This window comes from Trichomycterus rosablanca, chromosome 2, assembly GCF_030014385.1.
Source record: "Trichomycterus rosablanca isolate fTriRos1 chromosome 2, fTriRos1.hap1, whole genome shotgun sequence".
NCBI lineage: Eukaryota > Metazoa > Chordata > Actinopteri > Siluriformes > Trichomycteridae > Trichomycterus > Trichomycterus rosablanca.
The window spans coordinates 36,476,329-36,490,836 of record NC_085989.1 but is presented as its reverse complement, the minus strand read 5'-3'; the positions used below and the strand labels follow the sequence as shown (position 1 = coordinate 36,490,836).

General features: G+C 38.5%; 2 protein-coding genes across 4 annotated transcripts in view; one reads left to right on the top strand and one right to left on the bottom strand.

Annotated features, from left to right (window-relative positions):
* LOC134333150 (serine/threonine-protein phosphatase 6 regulatory ankyrin repeat subunit A) overlaps positions 1 to 4,305 on the top strand; it is a 56,100-nt gene extending 51,795 nt beyond the window's left edge. For all 3 annotated transcript variants that reach the window (XM_063015014.1, XM_063015006.1, XM_063015028.1), the window contains exons 23-28: positions 140 to 223; positions 1,317 to 1,462; positions 1,559 to 1,641; positions 1,733 to 1,815; positions 3,478 to 3,569; positions 3,659 to 4,305. In XM_063015014.1, the coding sequence (XP_062871084.1) occupies positions 140 to 223; positions 1,317 to 1,462; positions 1,559 to 1,641; positions 1,733 to 1,815; positions 3,478 to 3,569; positions 3,659 to 3,948 (778 nt within the window). In that variant the 3' untranslated portion in view covers positions 3,949 to 4,305. The remainder of the gene's footprint in view (positions 1 to 139; positions 224 to 1,316; positions 1,463 to 1,558; positions 1,642 to 1,732; positions 1,816 to 3,477; positions 3,570 to 3,658) is intronic.
* Positions 4,306 to 8,763: 4,458 nt separating this feature from the next.
* On the bottom strand, positions 8,764 to 12,926 carry btd (biotinidase). Its single transcript, XM_062990799.1, has 3 exons — positions 12,488 to 12,926; positions 11,266 to 11,415; positions 8,764 to 10,387 (listed from the first exon to the last, which is right to left on the bottom strand). Exons 1-3 carry the CDS (start codon positions 12,707 to 12,709, stop codon positions 9,182 to 9,184), a joined length of 1,578 nt encoding a protein of 525 aa, XP_062846869.1. The 5' UTR covers positions 12,710 to 12,926; the 3' UTR covers positions 8,764 to 9,181.
* Between the last annotated feature and the right edge of the window lie 1,582 nt (positions 12,927 to 14,508).

The window sequence follows — 14,508 nt, the reverse complement described above, 5'->3', positions numbered from 1 at the left end:
CCAAGAGCAAAGCTAAGATTTGAACTTAAGCACTTAATAGCTCTGGTAATGGACTGCCTTTGCAGTCCTGTTTTTTTAATTTCTTTACTGTTTAGTGTGTCCACAGCTAAAAGTTTTCTCTCTTTTTTTTTATTTACAGAATCAGTGATAACGAAGGTTCAGCTGAGCTGCTGATAGACACATTGGGTCCAGCTATTGTCAACGCTACAGACTCCAAGTCCAGGTTAGAAGGTTGCATGGCATGTTTATTAAAGCAATTTAATTTGTGTCATTTAGGGCTTTGTTCACATGGGAGCATTTTTATTGAATTGTTAGTAGTGATGTTTAATTGCTAACTCTATCACTTGCAAATGAGTCTGCATCTACACCAGAATTAAGTGTCTGAATTTGGAACACTAATATACAGAACAGCATGATGGATGTATATACCTTAACAAGCAAAGTTTGTGGGTTACTAACCTTCTCAGTTTTACACAAGAAACTTCACAAAGTTCAGAATGCAATATACCGGAATACTATGTCAAGTCCTGTTTTTTTCATTTATGGTGCACAAAGCTTAACGTGACTTAGTGTACAAAAACAACAAGTAAGACAATTCATTACTGGAGAGAACTTATGAGCAGTAATAATTAAAAGAAGTCTAGTGTTTTTATGTTCTTTTAATACATAATAGCTTTTTTTAATGATAAGCATTTGAGACTCTCTGAAAAGCTGATTCTCGCAATTTTTCTCGGAACCCCGAGCTATAACACAAGTTTAAAAGTGAAACAGTAGAAAACAGTAGATGACATCTTACTGCACCGCTCAAGCCAAGCTCTGAACAAAGCGGTGGTCGCACATATGTTGAGTTTAGGGGAAACGTTAAGTTTAAGGGTACAGATTTCTCAACGAAGGGCATCGAGTTTTAAATATTTCGAGTTTAGGGGGCATCGAGTTACACGGTACCGCTGTATTGGTGAACATGTCGAGCACTAGTTTGTTTTTGTTTTTTTTAAAGACAGTCTAAGCTAGCATTTGATGTTTATGTACCGTTAGAATAGAATCACATTACGTACTGGAGCCAATTGTACACAATTATTATTTAAAGAGATTTTTATTGTATTTTGTGTGTATGAACATCCTGAGCCAGGGCCCTATGAAAAGCTTCCCACCTAGAGCACAAAACTGAAAAGTCAATTGTCTTGCCCTACTGTTAGGAATAATTTGTGCAAACATACTTTTCAATGGAACTATTTCTTAGAATTCAATTTGCTCCTACTCATGTTTATCTATAAATATAAGCATTTCGTTTTAGCTCTCATTTTGGTCTCTTCCAGAACACCATTACATGCTGCAGCTTACACCGACCACGTGGAGTGCTTGCAGCTGCTGCTTGGTCACAACGCGCAGGTGAACTCCATAGATGCTTTGGGTAAAACACCCCTCATGATGGCTGCTGAGAATGGCCAGACTAATACTGTGGGTAAGGCCTCAAGTACCACTATACGGAAACACAATTGTGCATAGATGGTCATAGAAATGAATAACATGCAGTTATATGTTTTTTTTTTTATTGCAGAAGTACTTGTGAGTAAAGCAAAAGCAGACCTAACGCTACAGGATGCAAACAAGAACACAGCCCTTCATTTAGCCTGCAGCAAGGTACAGAATAAACACGCCTCATATCTGTGCTGACAGAACCTGCTCTGTTATTCTTGAGGTGCATTTGAATGTTTATGCTTTTCTTGTATAGGGGCATGAAACCAGTGCCTTGTTAATTCTGGAGAAGGTGATGGACAGAAACCTCATTAATGCCACTAACTCAGCTCTGCAAACGTATGTACAGTCCACACCTACTTCACTTTCATATAGACTGTTCACTAATGGCTAAAGTAATAATCAGCAGTATTTAATATGATACTACAATCACATCTCATCAAGATGTATTATTGTCTTGCATTCAGTGTTTCTGGGAGACCCTGGTTCACTAAATTTTATGTCAAGAACTTTTTAGTAGATCAACATACAGTTTATTCTATATAATGTTTAGTGCAACTGATTCTAATGCAGATACTTGAAATTAATGTTTTTGGAAGTGAAAACAACATTAAACTAAATTTGTAATTAGATAAACCACCCCCTACATGACACAATTGTAGTGATATTGATGACTGCAATATTAAACCAACAGTCCATTAAGGATTCCACTACTAGAAGTGCATGGTAACTTAATAATATAATAAGGCATATTCGGCTTTCACTTACTACTAACTGCTTGTGAATTACGGTCAAGCTTAACACAGGTCTGGCCTATAGAAATACTAGGCCTAATACCATAAGTATATGGACATAAGTGTAACTATAATCTAACAGTACCATTGACGAGGAAGCGTATTTTTGGATCTCAGAGAGATATATGCTTTCATCAAATTGACGTCTTTTCCCGAGAAGTCCGTGGTTATTTCAGCAAGACAATGCCAGGCCTTATTCTGCACATACTACAACAATATGGCTTTGTAGACATCCAAGTACATGTACTTCACAGGGCTGTAGTTCAGATCTGTGCCCTGTTGAAAATATTTTGAAAATGTATGCCGCACCACAAAGAGGAGAATCAGATAATGGCGACTATAGACTGTCAAGCAAGAATAAGCAAAATGCCCACTTGCCACACTGCAACAATCAATCAGCGCCATCAGTTCCCATATCATTAAAAACTGTAAATAATAGCAAAGGTAATATAACCTAGAGGTAAACATGCCTCTGTCCCAACTCTTTTTGACTGGGTTTGCAGGCATTAAATTCTAAATGTATTTAGAATTACAAAAAAACAATTGAGTTGATCAGTGACAACACTGGAAATCTTTTTACATTTGTTGGAGCTGGCTGAATGGCCAAATTTGCCATCCAAGCAATTAGGGCATTGGTCCGACAGCCATCTAAAAGAGCTCAAAAATTCCTGGGATGAGATGGGACAATCTGTTGGATAGACACCCATGTCTGCATCACTTAATAATCAGGCCCTTATGGCAGAGTGACAGGAAATAATGCCCTATAAGTAAAAGTCACATGACAGTCCCATCAAGACTTTGCTAAACAGCATGTGAAGGACAGTCTATTCTGACAGGGCTTGATAGGATCTCACATGAAGAATGAAATAAACTGCCCAAATCTAGGTGTGCAAAGCTTGTAGTGGCGTATCCAAAAAGACCTGCAGATCTAATTGATTGATCAGAGATCGATAGAGATCGATGATTGATCTAGGGCCACAGATAAAAGTGTTTGAAATCTAATTTAAAAAGATCTCATTTTTGTGTATCACTGCTTTTTATAAAAATCAGATCCTTACTACATTTGGGCAGATAATCAGATTTCAGTGGCTTCAACTTGTAATGTGAGCTTAAGTTTTTAAGCATGTATGTCTTTTTGATACTCTTGTTTATGTAAACGCAATCAATTGCTGTTTTAATTGTTTGTTTTATTGTTTTTCATTCTCAGACCACTGCATGTTGCTGCTCGTAATGGACTTGCAGTAGTAGTGCAGGAGCTTCTAGGAAAAGGAGCCAGTGTTCTCGCTGTGGATGAAAACGGTGAGTATCTGTCCTATGTGATTAAACCACTCTTGTTAAAACACAGGAACTAGTGTTTAACACTGACCTTTATGATGCTCGTTTGACAGGTTACACGCCGGCCCTAGCCTGTGCCCCGAACAAAGATGTGGCCGACTGTCTGGCTCTCATCTTGGCCACTATGATGCCTTTGTCTCCTGGTAATGCCAGCTCCATATCAGGCCTCACTTTTAGTGCTATAAACCACTTTTGCAGTCCATCCAAGGCTGTGACTTTTGACCCTTTACCCACCCTGCGCACTGAGCATCAATCCTACTGCAGCTTCAACAGCCTGAGCAGAGAGGATGGCCTCATCATACATGAAGATGAACTGAACGATTCCGATTCGGAGACTTACTGATAAATGAAGGTTTATACAAGAGCCAGAACATTGTGTAGAGCTTCAGCATGTTATTACAGCAGCACTGAATCACGTTTGAGGATATAAGGTGTTTTCACACTTGAATGTTCCGGTACTGAGCCTGGTTGTTTAGTACAGTTTAGGCAGTTATGAGCCTAAATGCACGTGAAAGACCAAATCCTCACAACTTGTGTGGTGCAGTGTGGGAAAAGATTACAGGTGTGAGTGTGCAGACTAACAGCTGCTCTATACAGAGAGGGTTAAAGAAATCCTGTAAAATACCCAAACAATAATGCTTTAATATTATACTGAAAACTTGTTTTCTTTGTATTTTAAATCTTTATATTTAAACTTTTACAGCGTTTTTGGCCTTCTATGATCTTTATCCTTGCAGCCAATCAGGGCAAGCACATGATGCTGTCGAAACATTTCAAAAACAGTGGAATTGCGCACAATATTTACTGTACAAGTGAAAGAGATGCTCGACTCAGCTACTTGACATGACTGGGGATTATGGAGCTTGTAAAAATTAATCACTAAAAGGTGACGAAGAATGAAGGGGGTCTAACTAAACCCAGAAGTGATGCTTTATATTGGGCAGGATAAAACCCTATGGTTTTATGTGGTATGGTGTTTTTACAGTGGTATGTCTGTACAGAAAGGGACTAGGTAGGTATATAAAAATGTAAACCTCTTCAATCCGGGATGCACCTTAACTGAACTTGAATTTTAAACAAAACCGTATATAATATAACCATATATTGTTTTACCTGTGCCAGGCATAGAACAATTGCAGTTGGCAGAACTTGTCATGTTGCATTTAATTTTAACAGCTATGGAAGTGTTATGGTCAGGTTATTCAGACGGATAATTGTGGTGGTTTGATTGTGGTGTTAAAGAAAACTGTCTTTGTCAAAATGTTCTATACGTTTCTATTTAGGTTGACGTGCTGACTGTGAAGGCCATAGCATGTTCAGTCGCTCCTCAGTAGCCCCCTTTGGATGGAAACTTATTCATCCTGCTAGAAATCAGTCTAATCCGGATATTGATTAGGTTATTAGATTTGCAAAGGACCGCAACCATTCCACATTGGTAACCATTTGCCTACCTGCCAAGAAAGGATGACACATCGTTCCATATCACTTTTCCATAAATCTGCTCCCAGAGTTCTGCCCCAGGAATAAAACCATTATCAAAGTCACTTAGGTCTTTTCTTCTTGCCATCTTGACCTTCAGTCTAGCTCAGCTGAGCATGCCGCTTATATTTACACATGCCACAATCTAATCTTAATGATTAATTGTAACATGTAGTACACGTCTGAAAGCGTGTTCCCCGCGATAGGGTTCTGTGCACATTTAAGACACAATTTGGAATATTTTTGTGAAAAAGAACTCTGGAACTATCACACTCTTCTACAGTATAATCAGTTCTGGGTATGAACTTAAGTAAGATAAGTATGAAAACACCTTTCAAGCTGCAGCCCTGCTGCGATAATGGAACCTACAATTTCTATAGGTTATCATTGCTGCTTGCCTCTGTTCTTTGGGCTGTGCGCCCAGCATCTCAGGAGCCTTCAGGGAAATGTGCTGAAGAAAATAAATAAAGAAAAGCCAGACATGGTTGACCTAGCAACTACAGATATTTTAATATGTATGGGTTTTCTATTTTTGTAGACCCATTCTTTCGACCTGCCTTGTTTAATTTAAATGCACAATTGTGTCTCATTGTTAGAATGAGAGAACCAGTGTGAGTAATAAGGAAATAATGAATTAGGACTACTGTGGGGCTACAGTTCCCATATTCCTCTCTGGCAGTAACAGGGGGGAGTTTAAGGAGGGTTAAGTCCAGACCTGAGTGCTGTAGAACCAAGCCAGAGGGACCAAGCTATTCTGTCTATTTTATTTTAAAGCATGTATTATGGTTTTGTGTTTTTATTAACTGTTAATAATTTATTGAAAGTAAGATCTACCAAGACTGGACTGTAATGATTGTGCATATTTCCAGTTTGCATGCAGTCCTTGTTGCTGCAAAAACATAAACCCTTTTTTGCAGAAAAGTTGGGACATTTTGTAAAATGCAATAAGAAGAAGAATCTGTGGTTTGTTAATTCTCATGAATCTTTATTTAACTGATAAATGTAGAAAGGTGTTTGTGTTTCACTGATCAATTAAGCTGTCATTTGTAATGTAAAGACATTTAGAATTTAATGCCTCTAACTCACTCAAAAAAGTTGGGACAGAAGCATGTTTAATGCTTTGTTTCATTAGCTGTTCTATTAATTAGACTTTAATGGTTTGGGAACTGAGAACACCAATTGTTGCAGTTTTTCAAGTGGAATTTGTGTTCCTTCTTGCTTAATATAAGATATTAACCGCTCAACAGTCTGTGGTCACTGTAGTATAATGCTCCATAAACTTTCAATAGAAGACAGATCTGGACTGCAAGCAGGCCAGTCTAGCACATGCACATGTTGTAGCATATGCAGAAAGAGGCCTGGCATCGTCTTGGTTATTTCATCTGTGACAAAGATTAAATAACCATCGACTTCTCGGGAAAAGAAGACCTTTCTGGCAGCATATGTCTCTCAAAAATCGCCTCAAATAGTAGCTTCACACATATCCGAGTCACCCAAGCCATGACAGATGTCAGCTTTTGCACCTTTTGCTGATAGGAGTCTGGATCCTTTTTCATCTCGGCACTGAGAAACAACAGTTTTTCCTGAAGACTAGGTGAAATGTCTAATCATCTGTCCACAGCACACATTTCCACTGTCGTTTCAACTATCTGAGATGAGCTCCGGCCAAGAGAACACAACAGCAATACTGTATAGAATTAATGTACCGCTTACTCTTTGCATAATAGAGTTTCAGTTTACGACCCATTACGACTTGCACAGACTAAGGCTTGTTTCAGCTGTTACAAATTCACCTTCTTATTGTGGAACGTTTCAAAACACTGTAACTGAAATATTTTATCAACTTTTCACTTTTATTTTGCCTCTGTCCCAACTTTTTGGAGTGTATCACAGGCATCAATGGTCAGTGAAAACATAGAAAATCTTTTCTTTCTAATTAACAAATCACAAATTCTTCTTTTTACTGTGTTTCACGAAACCAACCAACTTTTCTTGGAACAGGGTTTGTAATTGATGATGGGTTTGAATATGGATGACTAATGAATATTTTTTCCTTAAAAAAAAAATCAGATGCTTTGTTTAAAAGGCATTGTCGCTGCGGTACTGACAGGGTTTGCTGGTCAGTTACAGCAGTTCTTGTACTGTAACCATAAACAGAGGATTGAAATATGTGTTCATGTGGTTGTGAGTGTGAATGCTTGTTTGTGGTCAAAAAGTGTTGCTTTTTATAAGAGTATAAAGAGACTAAGGGAGTCAACAGTTTTGTGCATTGCTTAAATGATTACTAATAAATCATGAATATTTTTGTCACATTAGGATTAATTCTGTAATAGAAACTCAGTTGAGGTTTTTACTTCTAATTAATTGATGTTAACCAGTCAGACTTTATCCTGGACTTGCTTTAAATTCCTTTTAAATCTACTGTAAGCGTAGCTAATCATATTCTTCTGCTTGAAAACGATAAAGTCTAACCTGTTTCAGGCCGGTATCAGCCCTGGCACAGTAATCAGTATTAATTTAACCTCCTACATGAAACATCCTCATGGGTTGTTCTTTAAATTAAGAAATTGAGAACACATTAAAGTGTTTTTGATCTGGGGAAAATCCCAGTCAAGTTTATGACGTACAGTCATAACTATAACAAACCTGCAAAAAATTTGCATTCCTTCACGATTTTGTGTTGCTCTGTGCCAGACGCTTACATCACATGAACATCATTTCTTCATCCTGCATCACATGTTAATAATTTGTCTTCAGTTCTGTGTCACTTGGTCATAATTTGTTTTCATTTGCCATGTTTTGGAGCCAAACATAATGAATAGTCTAAACCACATGCCGTAGCCTAGTGGTTAAGGTAGTGGACTAGTAATCAGAAGGTCGCTGCTGTTGGGCCCTTGAGCAAGGCCCTTAACCCTCAATTGCTCAGACTGTATACTGTAACTGTAATGTAAGTCGCTTTGGATAAAGGCGTCTGCTAAATGCCTAAAATGTAAATGTCCAACCCACATGTAGAGTAATGATAAAATTGCAAAGGGGGAATAGAAGAAAACAGTGAAAAGCAGTGGAATTCAATCTATAGGAGATGAAGAAGAACTGCTTGGGTGAGTAAACAGAACTGACCTCTTTTTATTTAGATAAATGTGTGCTTATATTTCCTTATATAACAGTATTTTCTAATTCTTTCTACCAGAATGTTCCAGTAGAGAGAAAGGTATCAGTGACTGATATTTTGTGCTTTGAATTTTGTTTGCTTTCACATAAATCAGGATTTTTTTATTTTTTTTTTAGCAAAAGCCAAGTTCATTGCACACACAAAGGGCGGCACGGTAGCTAAGTGGGTATCACTGTCGCCTCACGCCTCACAGCGCCTGGGTTCGATCCCCAGTTGGGCCGTCCTGGTCACTTCTGTGTGGAGTTTGCATGTTCTCCCAGTGGGTTTCCTCCGTGTGCTCCGGTTTCCTCCCACAGTCCAAAGACATGCAAATGAGATGAATTGGAGATACAAAATTGTTCATGACTGTGTTTGATATTAAACTTGTGAACTGATGAACCTTGTGTAATGAGTAACTACCGTTCCTGTCATGAATGTAACCAAAGTGTAAAACATGACGTTAAAATCCTAATAAACAAACAATGCCCATAGCACATAAAATGACTTAATCACTTAAACAACAATGACTTGTATTTGAAAATGTACCAGATTTATTAAGGATTTTACTTAAGCCTTTAATAACCTTATTTAAGTGTTTCATCTCATCTTTTATCCACTTCTCCTGATGAATTATGGAGGCAGTAGGCTAAGCAGACCAGCCCAGACTTTATCTCTGGCTAAAGATTTGAGCTATTGTGATCCCCAGGTATTCATGAGACAGCTGGGTGACAAAATACCTGATTCAGGTCCTGGATCTACCTGTGGTCTCTGTGCAGTGGGATGTGCATAAAACGGCTCCAATGCGGGCTGACCAGTGAGTATTCTTGTGGGATGTCCAAACCATTTCAATTGGTTCCTGTTGATTCATATGAGTCACCTGTATAAGAAATTTCTCCTGACTTTTATACTCAAGGCCCATAGCAAAGCATTTGAAATATAAAATTGCCTATATGCTGTCCTTCTCATAAACTCTACCATACAGCACTGCAGTCACCAATCCCCTGCTCATCCCTTTACGGCTCATGTAGAACTTGCCTCCATTCTCCCAGCCAGACTGATCAGGTCGCTCCAGAGTCATCCCACTGCCCAACACCCCAGCATAGACATGTTGAGTGCTGAACGTCCCATGCAGGTGAAAGTCCACTAATGTCTGAGCTTGCTCAGTTTCTTCTCCACAGCTTGTACTATCCAGCCTTGTGCATCGAACCAAGGCACACACTTCTAAGTGGTATGTTCCATGAACCACATGTAGTCCATTAAATGCTCCAAGTGCATAAAGCTCTTCGTTGGGGTTTGATCTGTGAAAGAGCAGGTGGCAGCAGAATGAACCGTCACATACTGTGATATTCCCCTGTCTGCCATCTAGTGGCACCAAGGTAAACGTATCATACATCATTGTCGAAGTGAAGGGTGTAGGTCTGTCAGGTGAATCACAGCTCGAGTCTTCTTTTAGGCAATACTCTCTGTCTGAGTTTTTCTGAAATTCTTTTACAGACCAGGGATTTTCTATTTCCACTCCAGAATGCCCCGAGAAGGGCACTAACCTTAATCTATTCCTCTCTTCAGCATCCCCTAACAGAGAAGGATCCAGAACTGGCAATTTATGCACCAACAGTTTCCCAGTCTCTCCCTCCATATCATGATGGTAAACTGCATCCCAGGGAGTAAAAATCCCACTTCCAGTCATTCCCAAAGCTGCTGATCGTATGTTAGCAGCCAACAAGGTGGCTCCTGTCGAGTAAGAAAAGGAGCGCTGAAACTGCACAGCAGCCAGCAAAGGGAGCTGGTTCATCCAGGCTGTTGGGTACACCAGCTGTCTAATGCCCATGTCCTTCACCAGGGTCACAGCTGGATCTTTGAACAGTATGTCAAAGCAGGTAAACACTCCGAATCGTCCAGCAAACGGCGTAGTAAAGAAGACATACTCACACTTGGGAGGTGTATCATAAGCTGCCTCAAAGTACAGGTTCTGTTTGTGGTATCTCGCTACAATGGTGCCATTGTCACTAAAAACCACATCTGTGTTAAACTGGTACTGGCCATCAGCTGGACAGAAAGGATCATTAGATTTGTCGCAGGGCTGACGGTCAGGCATGTTGGCCACGAGGAAGAGATGATTTTTATGAGCAATACAGCTCAGACGATGGAGAACCTAAAAAATATATATGAAGACATGATGTATTTTTTTTTATCTTGCATGTTGCACAAGTATAACGTGTACAGGGAAATTCATTAGGATGCTCATCATCTATAAGTGTTTACACTTGTTTAAATGTCACACATAACTAGAAGCAATCTAATGAACTTGTCATGTGACAGCATTTGAGTATCCACAGTAATTTCATGTTAACGTAAAAAAAAAAACAGTGGAGAAAATTCATTAAGTCAGTATAAATTAAGTAACTGTTAAAAAATTAAGGACTATAGCAAAATCTATAATAATAATAATAATAATAATACATTTTATTTATATAGCGCTTTTCAAGATACTCAAAGACGCTTTACATAAGACAAATAATCAATATAAGTCTGGCTATTCCATGTTTTTCTAACTGTACAATATTGTTACAGAACAGTTTCCAATTGTGTATTTTCTTTATTAAAAGTAACACATCTGTAAAATAAAAATACAAAAAAAATAAACTATAAAATAAAACTTCCACTTTTAAATAAATATTAATGCAGTAAGATGTTTAACTTATCACAAAAATACTGTTTTTATGTAATAATCCCCTTATACAAAATATAATGTATTTGCTTATATTAAGTTGCTTAAATTCAAGTGTAGTGCTGCACCCATACTAGAAACTGATCTAATATGGCACAACATCATGGTAAAACACAGGGCTTGATTAAAATAGATGTGTAATTCCAATTTCAGACCTCTTTTCGCACACCTTTACTGTCTAGTAGGAGGTTGTGAAAATGAAAATTCAGCAAGCAAATAGTTTTTGGTGTATAAAACAAGCATAAGTTTGTTCTTGATTAATTATGTGTTAAGCTTTATCAATAAGATGTGAGAAAATGTACCTCTGTGTTACTGAATCTGTCAGGGTCTGCACATGGACTCCATACAACAGTTCCAGGATCAGGCACTGTCTCCAAATACCCAGCTATAGACACTCTGGTGTAGTTAAACCCATGGATGGCATCCTCAGGAAACACTATGATCTGGGCACCCTGTTAAACAAGTTAAGGTTAATTGTGTAAGTTTTTGTTCTGTTTATTTTATATATTACTGATAACAAGTGGGTTATTGTGGCAAGTGGGCAGTTGTGGCAAACTGACAACTTTTTGGCTTTTGGTGGAGTGGGTATCAAGTGTGTAACAGTAAAATTTTAATGAGTGGTGTTTTTCAAAAGGTTTTACTGCTGTGTTACTGACGTAGGTTTGGCTTTACTGATTTTTGAGAGCCTGAGGGGCTTTACTAGTGATGATGTTAATGATGTTCAAATCTGTCTTTCAATTTAGCCATATTAGAACTAAATATGTTTTAAATTACATGAAAACAAATGAACGTTTCTAATAAATAATTTACATTTACATTTTCGGCATTTAACGAATGCTTTTATCCAAAGTGACTTACAGTACTGGGACAGTACACAGTCTAAGCAATTAAAGGCCCAACAGTGACAACCTTACAGCAGTGGGGCTAGAATCAGCAACCTTTTTTATTACTAGTCCAGTACCTTAAGCACTAGGCGATTACTGCCAGTTTAAATCACTTAATGCCTCTTTTGAACAACACTTTAAAATGCTATTAAGAGAGATTTTATTTGAAAAACACTTTACATTAAACAGTTGTTTTTGATATTGAAATTATAACCTATAAACCCCCAATTCTTACTAATTGTGTAAAACTTGTAAAAATTGTTTTGGTTTCCTCCCAAAATTATGCAGAAAGTGAATTGTATTATTTAATGACCCCTAGATCCTGGGTTTCCTCCCACAGTCCAAAGACATGTAAGTGAGGTGAATTGGAGATACAAAATTGTCCATGACTGTGTTTGGCATTAAAGACTGGAACTGATGAATCTTGTGTAACCAGTAACTATCTGTCCTGTCATGAATGTAACCAAAGTGTGTAATAAATAAATAAATAAATAAATGGCCTCTAGATGTGTGTGAGTAGACTGTTACTGTGACCAGGATGAAAATGTAAGTAAAAATGAATGAATTAAAGTAAAGTTGTTGAAAGTTGACTTGTCTGATCAATATTGTGTTTGTGTTATTGCAGTGTTGCTGGTGTTACCTGCTGAGCAGCTGAAGCAGCCTGTTCCTCAAACACCTCCAGGTTCTTGTTCATGTGTTGCAGGGCTGCTGTTCTCTCCACTGCCACAGCTGGATCCGGGTTGAGTAAAACCTTATGTTCATACACTGCTGCTATGTAAGAAAGATCCTCTGCTGATTTCACAACCTGAGTGCTGGTGAGCCATACCGCTACAATAACAGTGATCAGTCCACAATGCGCCATGTGCAAAATAATTACAGAACGTGCTGTTACCAGCTAAACCACCACCTGCATGACCACAGCAAAGTTCACTGGACAGGCTGGTGTCCTAAACCTGACACGGTTAAGACTGTTTATAGTTTAAACAACTGTGTGTATTAATTACTGACAACAGTTCGATATAAATGCTCTCTTTTTAAGAAGAAGCTAGTTTTTATGTTCGTGCTCTATTAGCGTAAAATGCGGTTTGTTTTGGTTCCGCGTCATCGTGACGTCACTGTATAGTCGTGATTCGATTGGATTAGATTTTAATTACGCCGCTCAGTAATCTTTCTTTGATCAAACCGCTTCGTTGAGTCACGTTTCTTTAAATTAATGAATTAAATCACAGTAACGACTATACAGCATAAAAGCATAGTACCATCATTTACTATATTATTTACTCAGTGGGTGGCACTGTCGCCTCACAGCACAGCAAGTAGGTCCTCGGTTTGATCACCAGGTGGAGTGGTCCGGGTCCTTTTCTGTGTGGAGGGGCGGCACGGTGGCTCAGTGGGTAGCACTGTCGCCTCACAGCAAGAAGGTCCTGGGTTCGATCCCCAGGTGGGCCGGTGTGGTCCTTTCTGTGTGGAGTTTGCATGTTCTCCCCGTGTCTGCGTGTGTTTACTCCGGGAGCTCCGGTTTCCTCCCACAGTCCAAAAACATGCAAGTGAGGTGAATTGGAGATACAAAATTGTCCATGACTGTGTTCAATATTAAACTTGTGAACTGATGAATCTTGTGTAATGAGTAACTACTGTTCCTGTCATGAATGTAACCAAAGTGTGTAAAACATGGTTGAAATCCTAATAAACAAACAAACAAACTGTGTGATGTTCTCCCCGTGTCTGCGTGGGTTTCCTCCGGGAGCTCCGGTTTCCTCCCACAGTCCAAAGACATACAAGTAAGGTGAATTAGAGATACAAAATTGTCCATATCTGTGTTTGACATTAATCTTGTGAAATGATAAATCTACTGCTTTTGTCATGAATGAACCAAAGTGTGTAAAACATGACGTTAAAATCCTAATAAATACTGTATTACACACACTTTCTAGTGCCCTGTACAACCTCCTAAAAAACAAAAACTGTAGAAATCAGAATAATGCGTCTGCATAGATTTAATGACCCAAATACAAGGCATCTTGTTCATATCTCATTTTACATTTTCAGCATTTAGCAGACGCTTTTATCCAAAGCAACTTACAGTACTGTGACAGTATACTGTCTAAACAATTGAGGGTTAAGGGCCTGGCTCAAGGGCCCAACAGTGGCAACCTGGCACCGGTGGGGCTTAAACCAGCAACCTTTCGATTACTAGTCCAGTACCTTAACCACTAGGCTACAACTGCCCTACTGATAATACAAGTATTGGCTTAATTAGATTAGGGTAATTGAAGATTGTTGTCCACATGACCTTTTGAATAATTAGATTACTTCCAATATTACAAAAACTTTCAATTTCAATTTCATTTGTTATGACATGCTGACTTTTTCAGTTAGGACTAACAATCTTACACATCTGAATGTAACTAATATTTTTGCAACGTCATAATTTTGGGTATACCCATTCATTTGTGCAGTCTGATAAACTTTGTTGGTTGCATGACACACTTACCATGTAATTCACTTGCCCTTTGTCCACAGTCATGTTGTCCCATGTCCTTGAGGGTTTCCTTCTTTTAAAATAGTTTCTTGCCAGCTCCCAAAACACACAGGATGTCTTTTGGCCACCCTGATTGTCTGAAAATGGTGTATTTTTGCTTTATGTCTCTGATAGAATAT

Coding starts and splice junctions, on each gene's coding strand:
- btd (XM_062990799.1), bottom strand. CDS start 12,709: ATGGCGCATTGTGGACTGATCACTGTTATTGTAGCGGTATGGCTCACC. Junction 11,416..12,487: donor CTGCTTCAGCTGCTCAGCAG/GTAACACCAGCA, acceptor CTTGTTTAACAG/GGTGCCCAGATCATAGTGTT. Junction 10,388..11,265: donor ACAGATTCAGTAACACAGAG/GTACATTTTCTC, acceptor TATATTTTTTAG/GTTCTCCATCGTCTGAGCTG.